Source organism: Polypterus senegalus, chromosome 1 (assembly GCF_016835505.1).
Source record: "Polypterus senegalus isolate Bchr_013 chromosome 1, ASM1683550v1, whole genome shotgun sequence".
NCBI classification, from domain to species: Eukaryota; Metazoa; Chordata; class Cladistia; order Polypteriformes; family Polypteridae; genus Polypterus; species Polypterus senegalus.
In genome coordinates, this window is record NC_053154.1 from 147,704,594 (window position 1) to 147,724,937 (window position 20,344).

Sequence of the window (20,344 nt, forward strand, 5' to 3'; positions counted from 1 at the left end):
AATATTTCCAAATGTTAAGTACTTTGGTGTTTATGTGTGTATATCAGCTGTTACAGGGAACGCTGCAGTCCCACATGTTATTTGCTATGTCTTTACATTTCCAATATTTGCAGTACTGTGGTAAATGCTTGCATAGTTACACAATCAGTCCCCTGTTAACTTTTCTAGTGCTGTGTTTTGCAGTAAATCATATCACAAATGCTATTTATAATGGATCACTGTTTTTATAGCTCTGTAGCACAGTGTTTATGACATAAAAATGCAACTGTTTCAAATAAATATTCATAGTATGTAAGTATATAAAGAAGACCAGTAAGGTACGTTCAGAGAAGGGCATTGTTAGGTCAGGGTGAAGGCTGCTGAATATCAGTTGCAAGTATAAGAAATATTTTACAATTAATGTAAAGGAAATACATGTTTTTAAGTGTGACAGTGCAGATAAAGTAAAAAATATAGTAGATGAGAAGAACACTTTGACCATTAAGTCATAGAAGCTGAAAAGGACAAGCAGATACTGGATTAAATTAATTAGCAAGCTTTCATCAGATATGATATGATGGATGTAAAAGAACAAAAAAATGTAGTTGTGAAATAAGATAAAGAAATCAATTCAGAACCCTTCTGGGAACAATGGTATGAACATTACTTTCCGGGAACTCTGCTCCACTAATCTTAATTACAAAAAAATATGGATAGATAGATAGTCAGGGCAATCATATAATGGACAGACTAGCGTAGATTAGTTATTGAGGGTAGTTTACTCCCTAGGGGAAAAGGCAGTAATGATACTCTGATGTGGTCCCAGTTTGGACTCCCACAGTGTTCCATAGGACCTGTAGTTTGGAAGGGCAACCCTGTCGGTGGTCCCGGGAAGCTGCCAGAGGACACTGCCAGGAAATGGTCTCTTTACTTTGAGAAGGGATTGGGACCGAGGCCATGACAGATAAGAGAAAAGATGAGCTGATGCCACATCCAGGGATTGTTTCTCATGCCTCATGCCCAATTGTTGCCAGAATGGGTGCAACCCTGGATTAATGGATGTAATCATTAAATATCCATCTTTTTCAGAGATATTGTGGCAAGGTGTCCTCGGAATTGAATTGATGTTTCAGGTAATTCACAACATAGTGAAGATGAATGTTTTCTCACCATGATGATATCTCACACTGCCACCTGGTGAAATTTTCCAGATTTACGTAAAGTACATGAGCAAGTACAAATAGTACACTGCTTGCATAGCAGTAGTGCCCGCAGGAGCATGCATTGCGTTGCATCGTGTGAAGTATAAACCCAACCTAAACAGTTCACCACTTGCACAGCAGTAGTGTCCGCAGGAGCACACATTGCATTACAAGAAGTATAAACTCAGCCTTACACAGCATTACACCTTTTCTGCTCCTGTTCATCATGTCATAAGCTGTCTGCATGTCACAATATATCAACAAAACATAATATAACAGAATTTAAAAAGAAAATTACAATGCAGAGGAACATTAACATTAATACAGAATAACATTACTGTTAGTGATTCCCATTTACGATACTTTTTTCAATTTTCTCGGCATCACGCTTTATATCGTTCACTGTTGTTCTACTTACTACTACATAAATTGAAGCAATTGCTTGAAGCGCTTTTGCCATTTCTTAAACATTTAGTAATTTCAATTTTGTGTGATAATTCCAACACCATGCGCATATGTTTATCAGCCGTAACAATGTATAGTAGTTTAATTATAAAAAAAGAGAAAAGCCATGAAACACTATTAAAACTGAAGGTATATAACTGACACTGTGATTTCAAAATTTGGCATGACACAAGGTGCTAGAGAAAAATACAAAGCACTAGCAGAAAGGAGAGTTGCTTCAGTGTGCAGAGCTCGCAGCATATCGTGTGGCCGTAGTAATAGGCAGATGCTGGCATGCACAATGTTTTGTTTTGCTTTGTTTTTTTGCTCTTTTTTTTTGACAGTTAATTGAGTGACGGATAATTGAGGTTTTACTGTGTGTATGTACAGTATATATATATATATACAAGGTGAGTGAAAATTATGTTAACACTATTGGTATTGTATATACATTTTTACAATTTTTGTGGACAATTTATGTGCCACATACGGTACATGTGTTGAACATGATGGTCGAACAGGTTGAGGCTTTCCTGTAAATCATCTTGCACATATGAAGTATGTTTTGTGAATAAATTGTTTCCGCCATTCAAATGTTAACATAATTTTGACTCACCCCGTATATATATATGTATATGTATATATGTATATGTATATGTATATATATATATATATATATGTATATGTATATATATATATATATATATATATATATATATATATATATATATATATATATGTATATGTATATGTATATATATATGTATGCAATTTTAGATCTCTCCAGAGATGTTCAATCGGATTCAAGTCTGGGCTCTGGCTGGGCCATTCAAGGACATTCACAGAGTTGTCCTGAAGCCACTCCTTTGATATCTTGGCTATGTGCTTAGGGTCGTTGTCCTGCTGAAAGATGAACCGTCGCCCCAGTCTGAGGTCAAGAGCGCTCTGGAGCAGGTTTTCATCCAGGATGTCTCTGTACATTGCTGCAGTCATCTTTCCCTTTATCCGGACTAGTCTCCCAGTTCCTGCCACTGAAAAACATCCCCACAGCATGATGCTGCCACCACCATGCTTCACTGTAGGGATGGTATTGGCCTGGTGATGAGCGGTGCCTGATTTCCTCCAAACGTGACGCCTGGCATTCACACCAAAGAGTTCAATCTTTGTCTCATCAGACCAGAGAATTTTGTTTCTCATGGTCTGAGAGTCCTCCAGGTGCCTTTTGGAAAACTCCCGGCGGGCTGCCATGTGCCTTTTACTAAGGAGTGGCTTCCATCTGGTCACTCTACCTTACAGGCCTGATTGGTGGAGAGATGGTTGTCCTTCTGGAAGGTTCTACTCTATCCACAGAGGACCTCTGGAGCTCTGACAGAGTGATCATTGGGTTCCTTGTCACCTCCCTGACTAAGGCCCTTCTCCCCCGATCGCTCAGTTTAGATGGCCGGCCAGCTCTAGGAAGAGTCCTGGTGGTTTTGAACTTCTTCCACTTACGGATGAGGGAGGCCACTGTGCTCATTGGGACCTTCAAAGCAGCAGAAATTTTTTTGTAACCTTCCCCAGATTTGTGCCTTGAGACAATCCTGTCTCAGAGGTCTACAGACAATTCTTTTGACGTCATGCTTGGTTTGTGCTCTGACATGAACTGTCAACTGTGAGACCGTATTGTGTGCCTTTCCAAATCATGTCCAATCAACTGAATTTACCACAGGTGGACTCCAATTAAGCTGCAGAAACATCTCAAGGATGATCAGGGGAAACTGGATGCACCTGAGCTCAATTTTGAGCTTCATGGTAACATAACAGCATATACATACACACACAGAGTTTTGTTCAAAAATTTTAGAATGCCTCCATTTTTCCTGATTTTATTAAAATTTATGCGTGTTAAAGGCTCTGTGTACTCTGAAAGTAAACCACAGAACAAATAAACAATTGGCAATAAAAAGAATCCCTGGAATTATTTTGTTTAAGAACTTTTGACTCCACATAACCACCTTTTGCTGATAATACAGCTGAACACAATCATGGAAATTGGAACTCTTTCAACAATGGAAATCAAATATTGTTCGGAAAGTTCTTCCCCACACAGAAGTTCTCACAAATGTGTTGCACTTGTAAATTGTTCTGCTTTCACCTTTCTGTTCAGCTCATCCAAAATCAGCTTGATGGGGTTTAAGTCTGGAGTCTGTGCTGGCCATTTCAGGATGTGAAGTCTTTCTTCTTACATAGCTCTGAAATAGTTTGGTGGTGTGCCTTGAGCAATTATCTTGTTGTAGGATGAACTCCTGACCAACTAGGTGTAGATTAGCTGGTTTTGCATGGTGCTGCAAAATACTGTGGTAAGCTTTTTGGTTCAAGGTGCCAGTCACTTTGTGCAAATCAAAGACTCTGGATCTAGGAAAAGAGCCACAGACCAACACGATTCCTCCTTCATGTTTGACGGTTAGTAACACACAAAAAGGAGTTGTTCTTTTGCTCACCTGACAGTGCACCAAAAACCTGCATTGTGAACCAAAGAAGTCAAATTTTGAGTAATTGGTGTATAAGATTTTCTTCTAGTCTTCAGCAATCCACTCATCATGGATGCTTGCCTAGGAAAGCCTATTCATCTTATTTTGAAAGTTTTAGTAATGGCTTTCTTACTGCCACTCAACCTGTCAGACCTGCAGCTGGAAGTCTTGTCTTCACAGTTGAAAGTGGCACTAGCTTACCTTGACCACTACTGTTGTTCTGTGAGGTGCCTACCACGCAAGCTGTTGACACTCGGACCTGTTCCCATCAGTGTTCCCTCCAGTTTCCAAGTTCCATTGGATGGTGTGGGAAACTGAACTGACACTATCGGTTTCTTTGCAATTTCTTTAAATGAAAGACCTATACTTTTAAGTGTTATAGTATTCTGGCTGTCTTCCTTTCTTAATTTACTTTTCCTCACCATTAAGATAGCACTATACATAGTTTGTTGCAACACTTCTTTTATACAGACAGAGGATTTGTAAGTAATCAACAAAAGTTCACACACCTGTAGGAATTGTTTACAGCACCTTTCAAGGCTTGCTTAATTTACATTGTTACAGAAAAAGCCGTAAGTTCTTAACCCATTACTTGTTCCACAAAAAAGCCCTATTTGTATAACTGAAAAAATTGCATTATTTTTTCAGTTTTTTGTAACCTAAACATTTTTTAAACCTCTGGCAGTTTACCACTTACCTCTGTACTACTTCAGGTTTTTCACAGTTCATGCCCTAACTACAGTACAATGAATTAAACTCCCTACATCTTTTCACTCCGAGTGAACTATACTCTTGCGTGATCTGAAGGACATTTCACACTCTGGGGGTCATTTTAACAGGAACTTTTGATCTAGGGTCTTGTCCTTTCCTCTAGGAGGAGCACCGAGTGACAAGACACTTATTGTACCATTTCCTTTATTTGGCCAATGTTTTGTAGCTAATTGTTCATTTGGCACAATGTTTAAAACACTCTGGTTTTAGCATTTAATTTTTAAATATATTAACACAACATGTCATGCAGACAGGCTTTTTGAAAGTAAGGAGCGCAAACACAAGGTGCTATTGCCTTGTCCATTTACAAAAATCAAATGCATTGCATTTCTCGTGTCTCTAGATTCAAGTAAATTCCTGTTTTTTTTCCTGTTTTGCTAAACAAAATACAGTATATTTGGGCATAAAGTCATATTTCTTGGCCAGACTTGGCCACAGAGTGTTTTTGATACTTGGTCCCGATAAAGCCTAACTTGGTTGTGCTGTCATTTACTTTTTGTATTACCAGTTATACTACAAGTAATTACTTGGCTGTTCTTTTGCTAAACAGATTATTTAATTGTATAGTGGAGAGTGATTAATCAGTCTTTTTTAATTTTATATAAATCAAGTTTAGGTAATTACATTTTGTATGGATGGTTTGTTGGTTATTGTTTTTATTTTAATTGATACATTATTTAATCCTTTTAGGTTCAGTGATGAAGGTTTGAAAGGATTGTTAAGTGGACTCAGTGGAAACTGTCAGATTGTGTCACTGAGCATATGTTATTGTAACTTGGGCCCAGCTAGTGGATACTTACTGGGTTTGTTTATAACTCAAAGCACCGTAAGGTGAGTCTCTTAAGTTTTTTAATTCTCTGAAGTGTTGAGCTATCATTACTTATACTATGAAAATAATATCGAGTATCAGCTTTTTTGATCTTTCATCAAACCCCTGACCTGCAGTGTATTTCACTTAGTTAACATTTCCTGTTTTGGGACTGAAAGGCATCAGTCTTTATGATGTTTATGAACGTAAGCATTGCATTTAAATGAAGGCACTGTAGTACAGAAAATAAAACACATTCAAATCATACTTCTTTCAGTATGTCATGAAATGTTTTAGGAACGTATATTATTAACTAATTGAAATCTGTTGCTGCTGCATGCTTTGTACCTGATTAATTATGAATTACTGAAGTACAAAAGCTGAATTTGTTTTTAGTTCTTTCTTATTTCATAAGAAAACCTTTCTAAAAATGTATACATTTTAATCATGTCTGTTTTGTACTGTATGTTAATATCCTTTGAAATTTTCGTGAGTTTTATGATTCTTCATCTTTTTCTTGTTTTTTTATGTAAAACATTGTATGCCAGCAGTATACAGAATAACATTGGATTACTATTATTAAAATAAGTTAAGTAAAGGTTTTACTAATTTGAAAGAGATACTCATCTTTATTGGAACACCAATGATGTCATTTCAGAGATTTGTATGTAAATGGAAATCAACTTCAGTGTGATGGGGCTTTAGATTTGATCAGAATGATAGCTGAGCATGCTGAGAATGTCTCACTTCAGAAACGTGCCTCTTCCAATGATGAGGATGACATAAATCTTACTCATCATCATCTTGAAGGTAAACTACACCAATTTGCCCTATGTTCACTCACACTATCATTTTATTCTTATTATTTTTGTAGTGTTTTATTATTTTTGTTATCATTATTTATATATATAATTCGCTAAGGGCACGCAAGACAGTGAGTGCAAGCAAGACACAGAGCGCACACAAGACAGAGAGCCACGCCTGCCAACTCACAGAGCCCTGCCCGACAACTCTAAGACCATGAGATACCCTCAACAGAGCCCCGCCCGCCAACTCTAACTAAGGGCAAGCAAGACAGAGAGCCACGCCCGCCAAAGCCCGCCCACCAACTCTAAGGGCAAGCAAGACACAGAGCACACACAAGACAGAGAGCCATGCCCGCCAACTCACAGAGCCCTGCCCGACAACTCTAAGACCATGAGATACCCTCGACAGAGCCCCGCCCACCAACTCTAACTAAAAGCAAGCAAGACAGAGAGCGCACGAAAGACAAAGAGCCATGCCCACCAAAGCCCACCCACCAACTCTAAGGGCAAGCAAGACAGAGAGCCACGCCCACCAACTCACAGAGCCCCAACCACCAACTCTAAGACCATGGGCTATGCATGACAGAGCTCCGCCCGCCATCTCTAATCCTACTTCCGCGTCCACCGTCGCTCTCGATCAAACAGCAATAATTAGCAAACAAACAAAGATAACTGGCAGTAATAGTGCAAAATTCACAATTGGTATGCCAGTTTGAACAGATAAGTTTTGAGGGTAGTTTTAAAATGTGTTATTGAATCGAGCTGATGTATAAGAGAGAGAAGAGAATTCCCGAGTTGAGGAGCACTATGACAGACGCTCGAGCTCCCATAGCACAGAGTTTGATGTGTGGTACAGAAAGTCGAGCTGCAGATGAGAATCAGAGTGAGCGAGACGAGTGTCAGTCTGTAGGAGATCAATGAGGTTGTAGGCAGCTTTAAATGTTAAGAGCGGTATTTAGTATTGTATTCTGTAGTTAACAGGGAGCCACTGAAGTTGAGAGAGAATAGGTGTAGTATGTTCAGTGGATTTAGAACAGCAGGTTATTATCCTGGCAGCAGAATTTTGAATAAACTGTAAGCGATGGATAAGTTTTTGTGGGATGACAGATAGAATACTATTACAGTAATCTATAGGTGAGGTGACTTGGGCATTAACCAATACTTTAGTACTGTGTTGCGTAAGAACAGGACGAAGTCTGGAAATGTTTCGGAGATGGAAGAAAGCAGTCCGAGAAATGTTACTTATACGGGAGGAATTGTTTAATAATAATAATAATAATAATAATAATTATTATTTAATAATTGCCATTATTAGTGTATAAATGGATATAAATAATTGCATGTAAACGATTCGCCAAAATCTGTTGTATGTAAACGATACTGTTTAAAACGTTATTGTTTTTTCATCAGAAAACCCGGTTTTCACATCTACTTGTATTAGTTTAAATGGCATTTTACCACTCACAATAGGGCGGACGCGCTGACTTATCGTGTCGACTGGGCAACAGAGTGAATGCGGTGTCTATCTATATATGTCTATGTTTTCCGTAGCTTGCTAGAGAAAGGTACTCTCTCGACCATTGGCATTGGTTTCGCTCCTTGGTATTTTCGTTATCCTGCGACGGTGGTTTCCTAAGCCTTTGTTATACTGAATTCCTTTCTCACCGTTTTCCATTCCTATTCTTACACCGCCATATGCTACGGCGGGCTTCAGCTAGTTTTTAATATTTGTAATGTATAAACTGGGTGCTAGGGATGCCTGACCCTGCATCAGGCAAGTAAGGTGGTAAAGGTAGCAAAACTTTGTCAAAATCTGGAGAAACTGGAAACAGGTAGCCCATTATAGACAATGTCAGGTAGATGTCAGGTAGAACTGGCAGAAGATCAATAACCTTCAACCCTGCACTTAGGGGACTGCATGGAGGTGTCTCTTTGAAGTCAAGAACGGCTGACCTGCTGCTTTAAAGAACATCCCTTTAAAGGACTTCTGAAGGTTCAATGATGTGGGAGTCACTTCAAGAAGTACCAATTATTCTGCCAAAAATGACTGAGGCAGAATAAAATTTGGAATAGAACTACAAGATAAGATTTGTAATCGAGAAGTTAAATACACAGTTATCAAGCCAAAATTCAGAATCCTAAATCATAGTCAACATTTTGCTTGTAAGAATTCATATGCCAAGAACACAATCAAAAGTAAATTTAACAATCTCTTAGTTTTCACTCTGTAATTTCTTAAGATGAAATGTTCACCATAACACATTTTCATTTTCAGGTCATTTACCTAAAATACTGTAGCAACTGCTCTACAAAATGTTGGCCACTACAAGAAATAAAATGATGTTTAAAAGTCGCAAAAATAATTTATAACTAATTAAATAAATTAAATTAGGGAAATACATTATCAGAATTGGAATCTAAATATTCCAAAATCTAAAATAAATCTCAAAAGGTCTACCTAAGTACCACAAAAAAGTAAAAAAAAATTAGAAATGAAACCAAATCATAACACCAATAGCCAGGTATACCTATAATAATAATAATAATACTAGTATTTTATTTTATTTATACAGCATCTTTCCCATGCTCAAAGCACTTCACAGAAATTCAAAGTAAACAACAGATACAAAACTGAAAAAAGTCAAATACAAAATAATGTTAGTGTAAAACACTAAATAATAGATAAATGCAGGAGACACAATCTTTTAATTATATAAGGAGCCAACAAACCAGAATAAAACAAATACAGAAATACAAAATACTACAGGAAACTCCTGAACAAATAATTTAATTTGTGATACAAATACAAATCATCCTGAACACCTAGACAGAGAGGGTAAACTGATTGTCAGGGTAAATTATAGACCTTCCTGAGCAAATGACTTTCAAGTTGTTTTTTAAAAGAATGAATCAAGTGAGCTGCTCTCATTAATTTTGGGAGGTCATTCCAAAGGCTGAGCGCTATAGGGCTGAAGGGTGTGTCACCTATAGAACGCAGATTAGTTTGGTGATTAATAGGCCTTAGTGAGTGAACAGGAGTGTAGTAACCGAGGCGGTTATTGATGTTGTCTGATACAAGGTTATTATAGTTTTGCCTTTTTATGTTAGTTTTTATTTCTATATTTTTTCTGACCTTACTTGGAAATTCAGTTTAGTTTTAGTTTTCCTTCATCATGTATTTTTAGTTTTAGTTTAGTTTTTATTTCACAAAGACATTTCTATTTTATTTTTATATATATTAGTTTCAGTTTTAGTTTTAGTAATTATGGCATGGAGCGCCTACGGAGTTAGATTTGTGTCACAATCAGACAAAACTGTACACTTAACAGATTTGGATATGAGTTTAATGTTAGTGGAAGCTTACTATACTGCCTGGTTTATTATCTGGTTTTATTTTTGTCTGATAAAAACAAGCATAATCAAAACTAGACACTGAATATGAACAATTTTAGACAGTTTTATAATTTTTTAAATATTTTCTCATGAAAATCACACGGGCTTAGGAAGAACAGGGCTCTTAGACTTGAATCAGTGTGCAGACCCCACCTAGCTGTATTGAGGGAAACAAAGAACAACAAGCATGCAGTGTCAAGGTTAGGTGTGGTGAGTCTTGAATAGCCCACCATAAGAACAATAAACTCATAATGAGCAGGGCAAGAGCAGGTAATAAGAGTACAGACAGGCCCAAAACAACAGAGTCTGATATTAGGAACAATATATACATTATCTAAACCTGTTTATCCAGAGGGATTTCAGAAAACCTGGAGCCTACCGTGGCAGGTTTGGATGCAAGGCAGGAAAAGTCCCTGGTATGCAACATATATGATAAGGCTGATGTTAAAAACAAAAAGAATATGATATTTCAACTATCTATTTTGGGAGAGAGAGAAAAACATTGAAAAAAGGGAGACAAATATTTTAAAATATTCTGCTAATGGATTACTTTCACAATATTAGGGATTTTGAGTTGTGAATATGAACTAAAAAAGATAAATTAATAAATATGGAATAAATACAATCAATCAATCAATCAACATTTATTTATATAGCACATATTCATACAAAAAAAATGTAGCTCAAAGTGCTTTACAAAATGAATAGAGAAATAGAAGACACAATAAAAGATAAACATAAGTCAACATTAATTAACATACAAAAACCCACTAGTAGTTTTTCATTACTTGTCAGACTCTCTACCTTTGTTTGTATCGCTTCGTTGTTAAACAATGTTTTTAAAGCAAAAGTGATTGGTCAGTAACAATATGCTGATCTTGTATGATGACCTAGTCAGTTTCTCGATCGCCGTTTTATTTTTAAAATCCGGGAGTGCTCTCCCCTCGACTTTCTTGTATACTCAGATATGGGGATGGATATTTGAGGAGTAAACTGCAAGACAATGATTATATTTCAATATTATGTACATTACCATCAACAACAAATCACATTAATAATATATTGAACAATTATTAAAAAAGTAAAGTTGAATAAATCGGACTCTGCAGCTGTATAAATAAAAAAAAAATGAGTATGTGTTCAGATAAAGTACCACTTCTGGGTGATGGATTTGGCCCAAAAGTTAATACAGATCTACAATTGTGGTGTAACAACCACATGCCGAATTTCATCCATCTATCTACGTTTTTGAGTTAACGTGTTTACACACGCACAGAGACGCGCACACACGCAATTCCAAAAAACAGTATTGTTGGACACTGGTTAGTCTATAACGTCAAGATTCATCGAAATATCGAGGTCGAATTTTTTCATGATTACTATACTTTCTGTATACTTTATATATGAGAAAGTAAAAACGATTTCTCCTGTGCTAAGTGGCAGGTGAATTGCTGTCAACAAATAGCAGACACCTGAGAAATAAACTGAAACGTTACTCACTTGTGATTTTTCTATGGTAAACGTTTTATTGACCAGCACATTCTGATTTCAGCCATTTGAATTACATCTTGATACACAAAAAGCACAAAGAAAGGCGGCACGCAAATCGCTTTCTATTTCACATGCTTTATGCACCCGCACTCAGTTTGCTCTGTCACCGCAAATGCTGTGTGAACTGCCTCCCTCCTTCACCAGCTGCCGTTCACTGGATGAATATATGCGGGCGGCTCGTGGTGGATGACTTTCTGTTTTAGAGTTAAAACTTACAAGGGTTAAAGACTAACGGGAAGAATATTCATTCAAAAACGAAAACTGCAAATATTTTAGTAAATTATTATTTTATTTCAGTTAGTTTTTCCAGCTACTTTAATAGTTTTGTTTAGTTTTAGTTTTTCATTTCGGTTTTGTTAATTATTTTATTTCAGTTTACGAAAATGTTTTTTTAATAATAGTTTCAGTTTTGATTTTAGTTTTCGTTAACTATAATAACCTTGGTCTGATACAAGGCCATTTAAAAATTGTAGTTTAATAATACAATTTTATATTCAGTCCTACAAGACACAGAAAGCCAGCAAAGTTGAAGCAGGATGGGTGTTATGTGCTTGCTGTTACAGGTCTGTGTTAGGACTGTAGATGGGGCAACTGCCAGCAGAGAGCTCAGTAGTCGATACAGGATGTAACAAAAGCTTGGGCAAAATTCTCAGCATCAGAGAAGGAGAGGAATGAGCGAACATGGGACACATTATGGAGGTTGAAGTAAGAAAGGTTATTAATGTGATTTGTGCGGGTAGAATAAGAAAGGGAGGAATAAGAAATGACACTAAGATTCCTTGCAAAAGAAGAAGGTACAATGATGTCACCTGTAAGAGTAACTGAAAAGGAGCTCATTTCTTAAAATGAGTTTAGTGCCAATTAGTATGACTTTGGTTTTGTTGTGGCTTAATTTTAACCTCTTTCACAATATTGGGCTTTAAAAAAAGTGGAAAAAGCATTAGTCCGGAATGTCACTCAAGCAATGGTATACATGCGTCTCGAGAATTATTTGTCATTATTATTATTTGTATCATTATTATATTTTCTACACTTCTGACTTTGTACTTTTAGTGTTATGCACGTTTTACAGTAGAAAGATGAGATTAAATTTTTAAGCCAAAAAATACAATACTTTTTACTTGTTTTTTTGAGAAGAAATGTAACGCTTAGGAAGTTAAAGAGTTATGCTCCATCCAGGTTTTAAATTTACTGAGGCAAGCTGTGAGCTGAGCAAACTCAGATGACCTTTCACTTTTAACACTGAAGCAGATGCGAGTATCATCTGCAAAAACAGGATGTGCCTTCTCAAAGCTATGAAAAATATGGCCAAGGGAAAGCATGTAGATACAGAAGAGCAGAGGGCCAAGGACAGAGCCTTGTGGAACTCTTTGTGAGACCGGCTCTGACCTGGACCTGCTGTTGCCAAGACTAACCAAACCATGCATGTCAGTCAGATTGAATTTAAACCACCGTAGGGAACTGCCAAATATACCTGAATATTCTCCATTCTGGACAGTAGAATATCATGTTTGACTGTGTCAAACTTGTTCACACTAATGTCTAACAGAATTAATATGCTGCCATAAGAAAATTATCAGTTACCTGAAGCAGTGATGTTACACAGCTTTGCAGTGTTCTGAAACCAGACTAAAAGGGTTCCATCATCTTATTAAAATAATAATAATAATAATACATTTGATTTATATAGCGCCTTTCCAATGCTCAAGGCACTTCACAGAGTTTAAGAAAGAACGGCAGGGTATACAGTATATAGCATTGTACAAACCAGATAAATAAATAAATGCGATTAAGACAGTAAATTCAGAGAAAAGCCTAACAGACTACATAATTGATGGTCTAGTACACACACATACAGGTTACATGAGCATCTTGACAGAGAGGTAAACTGAGAGAAGGGTAATAAAGTCAAGTAGAGCTAAAAGCCTTCCTGAACAGATGAGTTTTGAGTTGTTTTTTTAAAAGAATTCATGGAGTCAGCCTATCTGATTAATTTTGGTAGGTCATTCCAGAGTCTGGGCGCTATACAGCTGAAGGCCCTTCACCCATGGAGTGTAGATTAGTGTGGGGCACAACAAGATTGCCAGAATCAGAGGACCTTAGTGGGCAGAGGCACATAGTGATGGAGAAGGTCACTGATGTAGTTTGGCTCAAGGTCATTTAAGGCTTTGTAGGTTATTAATAGACTTTTATATTCGATTCTGTAAGACACAGGAAGCCAGTAAAAGCAAAGCAAGATGGGTGTGATATGCTCGTTGCTGCTGGTTCAAGTGAGGACTCTTGCAGCCAAGTTTTTAATAAGCTGGAGCTGTGATATAAGATTTGAAGAGGAACCTGCCAGTAGGGAATTACAATAATCGATGTAGGATGGGATAAAAGCATGGACAAGTTTCTCACCGTTAGAAAAGGACAGGAAGGAGCGAACGGATATGTTACGGAGGTGAAAGTAAGAAAGTTTCTTAATGTGATTTATGTGGGCGGAGTAAGAAAGGGAGGAAACAAAAATGACACCAAGATTCTTTGCAGTAGAGGCAGGTCTGATGAGATCACCGCCAAGATTGAACGGGAAGGAGCTCATTTTATTAAGTTGCATTTTAGTCCCAATTTGCAGGAGTTCAGTTTTGCTGCAATTTAATTTTAAAGAGTTCTGCTCCATCCAGGTTTTAATTTCAATGAGGCAGGTTGTGAGCTGAGAAAGCTCTGATGAAGTTCCACTTTTAACATTGAAATAAAGTTGAGTATCGTCTGCATAAAAATGGTAACCCAGTTCAAAGCTACGAATAATATAGCCAAGGGGAAGCATAAAAATACAGAAAAGCAGAGGACCGAGGACAGAGCCCTGAGGAACTCCTTGTGTTAAGTAACTGGTGAGTTGAGACCTCACAATACTGTGGGGAATTTTTGGCAGAAAAAAATAAACGAGAAATAGGCTGAAAACTGTTGAGACTGTTAACATCAAGACCACACTTTTTCATCTTTGATGTTACAGAGGTGATTTTCAAAGTTGCTGGCACAGAGCCAATGTCAGTAATGAATTCATTGTTGTTGTAACAGCCGGGATTATGACATGAAGGCAGGATTTAAGAAGTGTGCTGGGGATGAGGTCTTGTACAGAAATAGTAGGTCTCATCTTAAAGAGCAGGTCATTAATAAGTCATTAATAATAAATGGTAAAGATGGAGATTGAAGACAGATTAATATACAAAAGGAGGATTAACTTGTATTACTTCAATTATTTGAGTTTATAATGTTATTACAGAAAAAGTAAATTAATTTTTCATAGTCTGCAGTTGAAGAGGTAATTGGGCCAGATGCAGGTTGAAATAGTATATTAACTACAGAGAACAAAACCCCTGATTTAACATGGTTAGTCTCTGGTTTTCTGCCTTAATGTGTACTCTTGCTGCAGATACTCATTTCTTCAAGCCCGTAGCAGGAAGTGACCATAGGAAGAGGCTTTAAAACTGCCAGAAATAATATGGATTTAGAGTCTGTAGGAGCGTTTGGAGCAACGTCACAAAACAGTGAGGTTTACCAAAGGAGAACCAAAACAAATCTATTTTTACATAAAATCTTAGTAAGTTAATGTTAATGTTAAATTCACATAAGCATATCCTTAGTTATAATAAAATGTTTAGCTTTACATAATTACAAAGATAATGAAAAATTCTGTCAGAACCCCTACAAGTTAACATGTAAATAGAACATTTCTGTCACTTTGTTATAATGCTGATGTAGTAGTACAATAAGTATTTTTTTTGAGGTGAGGCAGAAGGGCATACAGTTTTCTGAATGTGTAGTAAGAATGTGATAACATAGTAGTGAAGTAACATAAAAATACAACAAGGAGACAGACGCCCGAAACTAAAACATCTTAGATAAGAAGTTATTTTTTTCTGTGTATTAGGAACTTTTATCATGTTTTTGTGAATGCGATGACCTATTTGCCATATTGCAGAAATATGAGTTTAGACCAAATATAAGTGAATTGGATAAAACTACTTTATACCAGTCCAGAAGTATCTGTCTGTACTAATAACATTATCTCAAATTATTTTAATCTAGAACATGGTAGTTGACAAGAACACCCCCTATCACCATTACTTTTTGCAATTGCCACTGAGCCATCAGCCATTCACTTTTGAAATGTATCAGAGACAAAGAGGATTCTCACTTTGGACTTAAACAGAAAATATTACACTATATACAGATGATATGGTACTATATATATCAGACCCACAAACATCTTTACCAGTAGTCCTTAATGCACTAGCAGAACTTCAAAAGATATCCATCCATCCATTATCCAACCCACGATATCCTAACTACAGGGTCACAGGGGTCTGCTGGAGCCAATCCCAGCCAACACAGGGCGCAAGGCAGGAAACAAACCCTGGGCAGGGCGCCAGCCCACCGCAGTACATGAATTTTACTAGAAATTTTATAACTAATTTGTTAGGAATGTTGAAATTTTTTGTGCTGCATCTCACACTTATTCTTTGAATGTTGGTCATCTCAGCAGCTGTATAGTTTGTAAATGTTAAAGAAATGCATCTACAGAGTGGCAGAAGATATGTTTATATGCTCTAGACCAAACTATATTTGAAAACAACACAGAGTAGAGAGAATTCATAACCAAACTATTACACACATCAGTGGCTTCTTTACATTAAGCATAAGTGGGGTACTAAAAGTCCCAGGAGATGGAGATGTTGTGCAGAAATTAAAATGAGTTGTAAACTTGCCTCAACAGTTGTTAGAAAGCTTACATGACTTGTTCAATGCAATTATTTATTTATTTTTGGAGCATTTTTGTGAATTTAACAGGTGTATGTACTGTACTTGCATATTTTGTTAATTTGGAGTAGTCTTCATCATTATCATAAAGCATGTTGATAACATATGTACAATATGATTTAGCACTTTGCCCACTGAACAAAAATTAAAAATTCATGAATACACATTTGTATTTCTGATACAGTATTGAGTAATTGATGTCACCTCCCTTGCATGCACATTCAGGCTGTCAGCTCTGCCTCATACTTTTCATTTGGAGGCAATACCATCCACACTCACGTTTTCCAGCTCCATGAGGTGAGATGATCCAAGCCTGGATCCTTCCAATACTGCTGCCAGCCATGTACCGAGGCCAATGGATTTAAGTAGCAGTTCTCATAGGTTCTGATGTTTAAGCACTTGATTATCTGTCACTCACTCAGACAAACATCACCTTCTCTCTGTGTGTCCTCAGGATGGCTTCATAAATCTCTGAGAGAATCCTTATCCCAGGAGCCGCACCAAAATTGTAATGCCAGTAATGCCACTTACACACACACATACTTTATACTACTTAAGAAATAGCTAGAAGGTTCATAATTGTATACCATCTGCTTAATGGTGCCACAATCCTTCACAAACAAAAAGCCCCCAGAGAAGAGGGAAACATAAGGCAGCTAAGACTTAGAAGGGGCTGTTCATTCATGAAGACAAACAAATGAGGAGCCACTGGTTGCTCACATTTAGCTGAACAGGCAAACAAGAGCACAGTCAACAGAAATTTGTCTTGTTAGATAAAAGCATAAAATCATGGCTGTCTCACAGGCTGAATGACCAGCTCAAAAACATATTAATCAAAAAAGAGTAAGATCGCTAAATGGTGATGAAATACAAAACTGCTGTTATTTAAATGGACCATTTTAAAATGTTCTGCCAGATTGCCTTAATGGCTCAATGCACAGTGGTAGAAAAACTGGATGCCATCTACAAATATGTGCATCCTCTGGAAAATAAAGTACAAAATAGACTATAGCGGCCACAGAGGTAGACATGACACATGGGAACAAAATATCTGCTGCATGGAAAGATTGCTTACTGGACATAGCTAATAATAAAGAAAATTAAACAAACATTTAAGTTCCCAGTGCCCCAATATAATCCTAGTTTCAATTCTATAAAAACATTCTCCTTCTTTTTCCTCTTCATCTTTTCCCAAAAATATACTAAATAAAAAAGCTGATTTTTACATCAAGCAAAGCCACAAACAAAAAATCTTTTTGCCCAAAAAAGCAAAAGATAATTATTTCATCCCAACTATAACAATAAAAATTTAGGAACCTCATCGCTAAATGCTTCTTTCAAATAAAACACTCAGAAAAGAGAACCGTGTTTATCACATGACTTCTATCCAAAGCTCAAAAATTAAAAGGTGTTTAGAGCCTCGAAAATCTTTACTGCTGAATGGAAGTCAGTGAATCTTTTTTAATTTATTTAGTTCAACTTACAATGTGCCTTATCACAAAACATTTTACAATGATAACAAGGTTTACAATACCATATTAGATTTTAAATACAATAATATTAGGCAAAAACAAACATATACCAGATACAAGAAATACGGCACTGTTAAACATTTGGACAACACTGAAAGCATACACGATAAACACATGACAATAAATACAATGAGTAGAGCTATAAGATCCAGCAGAATCACTGACTAAGAAAGGGAAACAAAAACCTGCAGGCAAAGTGGATCCCCAGGGCCAAGTTTGAAAACCACTGTTCTATAGTGTTTAAAATATACATAAACATGAATATGTTAGTTGGCGTTTAATGCCAAACACAATGAAATCGCTTCTCAATTCATGGTCACAAATGATCACTGTACTGCAAAAATGATTAATTTAGGACTGTTTCTTTTGACTTTAGGTGATCATTATATTGAATGCAAGATCCTCTCTCAAACCTGTCTGCAAGTTTCTAGTTATTTATAGCTTTCTGCATTCTGGACACTAATACAATAACTTTTCACTCAGACTGACTGTTTCCAGCATTCTGTACGTTCTTCCCTATTTTAACGTGTAGCTTAGAGAGTTACTGCTGCCTCACAACAGGGAGACAGGGGAGACTGCAGGCTCTACCTGTGTCCATGTGGGTTTCCTCTGAGTGCACCCTTTTCCTCCCACATTAGAACACTCTAGACGAGAACAGGCCATTCAGCCCAACAAAGCTCGCCAGTCTTATCCACTTGTTTCCTCCAAGAAAACATCAAGCGAGTTTTGAATGTCCCTAACGTCTTACTGTCTACCACACTACTTGGTAGCTTATTCCAAGTGTCTATCGTTCTTTGTGTAAAGAAAAACTTCCTAATGTTTATGCGAAATTTACCCTTAACAAGTTTCCAACTGTGTCCCCATGTTCTTGATGAGCTCATTTTAAAATACAAGTCTTGATCCACTGTACTAATTCCCTTTATAATTTTAAACACTTCAATCATGTCACCTCTTAATCTTCTTTTTCTTAAACTGTAAAGGCTCAGCTCTTTTAATATTTCCCCATAATTCAACCCCTGTAGACCTGGAATCAGCCTAGTCGCTCTTCTCTGGACCTTTTCTAGTGCTGCTATGTCCTTTTTGTAGCCTGGAGACCAAAACTGCACACAGTACTCAAGATGAGGCCTCACCAGTGCATTATAAAGGTTGAGCATAACCTCCTTGGACTTGTACTCCACACATCGTGCTATATAACCTAACATTCTGTTAGCCTTCTTGCCCAAAGACAAATGAGTTAGGTGTATGGGTGAAGCTAAATTGTCGCTTGTTGTTTTTTTTGCGTGTGTTTATGTGTAAGTGTGTGTGTTCACCCTACAATGTACTTCCGCTCTCTCCTGGAATTGTTCCTGCTTTGGGCCAGATGCATGCTGTTACAGGCTTCAGCCCCCTCGTGACCCTGCTGTGGAAAAGCTGGTTTGAAAGATGGATGGATGGATGGATATAGTTATGTCAGTAGATGGAACAGTTTATTTTTTTATATATAGTGCTCAGTTCTCTCTGTATCTCCATGGACTCTCACTTTAACAAATAGTTCTTCTCCAACTATTTCTCTCAGCTAGAGAATATGTTCTCATTTGGCAGTATTGCAGCCAAACTGCTAGAATTAACCAAATGGAAAACCCTAAAAAAATAACACAAAAGCAACAGAACTTTTGTTTCTTTTAGTTAACGGATACAGTGCTTTCCACAGCAAGAACTGACAATTTGTTCCCAATGACTATTATACTGTACTCCAATTTACTTCTTTGGGGTGGCAGAGAATGTCTTACAAGCTATGATAACAGGTCTATGTTCCCAGCAGGATTCGTGGCTGCAGTTTATTCTTTCCCCTTCCTTTCTCTATTGTTAGATTGGGTTTTCTGTTCTTTCTTTTCTTAACAGAGATGGGATAAGGAATGGCTTACATTTTGACACTATTGTTATACCAGATTTTTATTTTCTTTTTTATATTCTGTGTAACTGCTTTTGCTTTATTTATCTGAACTATTTTTAGACCCTGTTTCTGAAATGAGCTTTGTGGATAAAAAACCTGAACGAATACAAACAGCAAGTTCGAAGTCATCATTCACCAAAAAAAAGAGAAAACACAAAGGTAAGAGAAAGTGAGAAAAAAATCTTCATAATCACTGTCCATACTTAGAGTTCTCAGTTAACTTGACACCCTTTCTTCTTATGGAAGTTAAATTGTTGTGACATTAGGATTCATGGACCACTTTTATTAAATCAAGTGGTAGAGATTCAAAGGGACATTGCAGCTGGGAGGTCAGTTGTAGCCAAGATCAATACACAAGTAGGTAATAGAATACTCATAAAAGTTCTCTTTTTGAGGATATAACTAAATTTAAAGTCATTAACAAAACCAGAACCATCGCTTGAAGATTCTGTTTTTCCCAAAAGGTTTGGACACTACTTTAACTGTGTCAGAATTTTCTATTTTGGCATCATGATATCACAGATAACTAGGAGGTACATCACAGTGACCAGAAACACTAAATGGCAGAACCCATGAAAAGCAAATGCACAAAATGGTGATAAAATGAGATAATCAATG

General features: G+C 36.9%; 1 protein-coding gene across 1 annotated transcript in view; it reads left to right on the plus strand.

Moving 5' to 3' along the window:
- The window catches only part of LOC120533383, a 47,158-nt gene that overhangs the window by 9,376 nt on the left and 17,438 nt on the right, over window positions 1-20,344 (plus strand). The window contains exons 5-7 of the mRNA XM_039760231.1: window positions 5,597-5,737; window positions 6,373-6,524; window positions 19,787-19,885. Of these exons, the coding sequence (XP_039616165.1) occupies window positions 5,597-5,737; window positions 6,373-6,524; window positions 19,787-19,885 (392 nt within the window). The remainder of the gene's footprint in view (window positions 1-5,596; window positions 5,738-6,372; window positions 6,525-19,786; window positions 19,886-20,344) is intronic.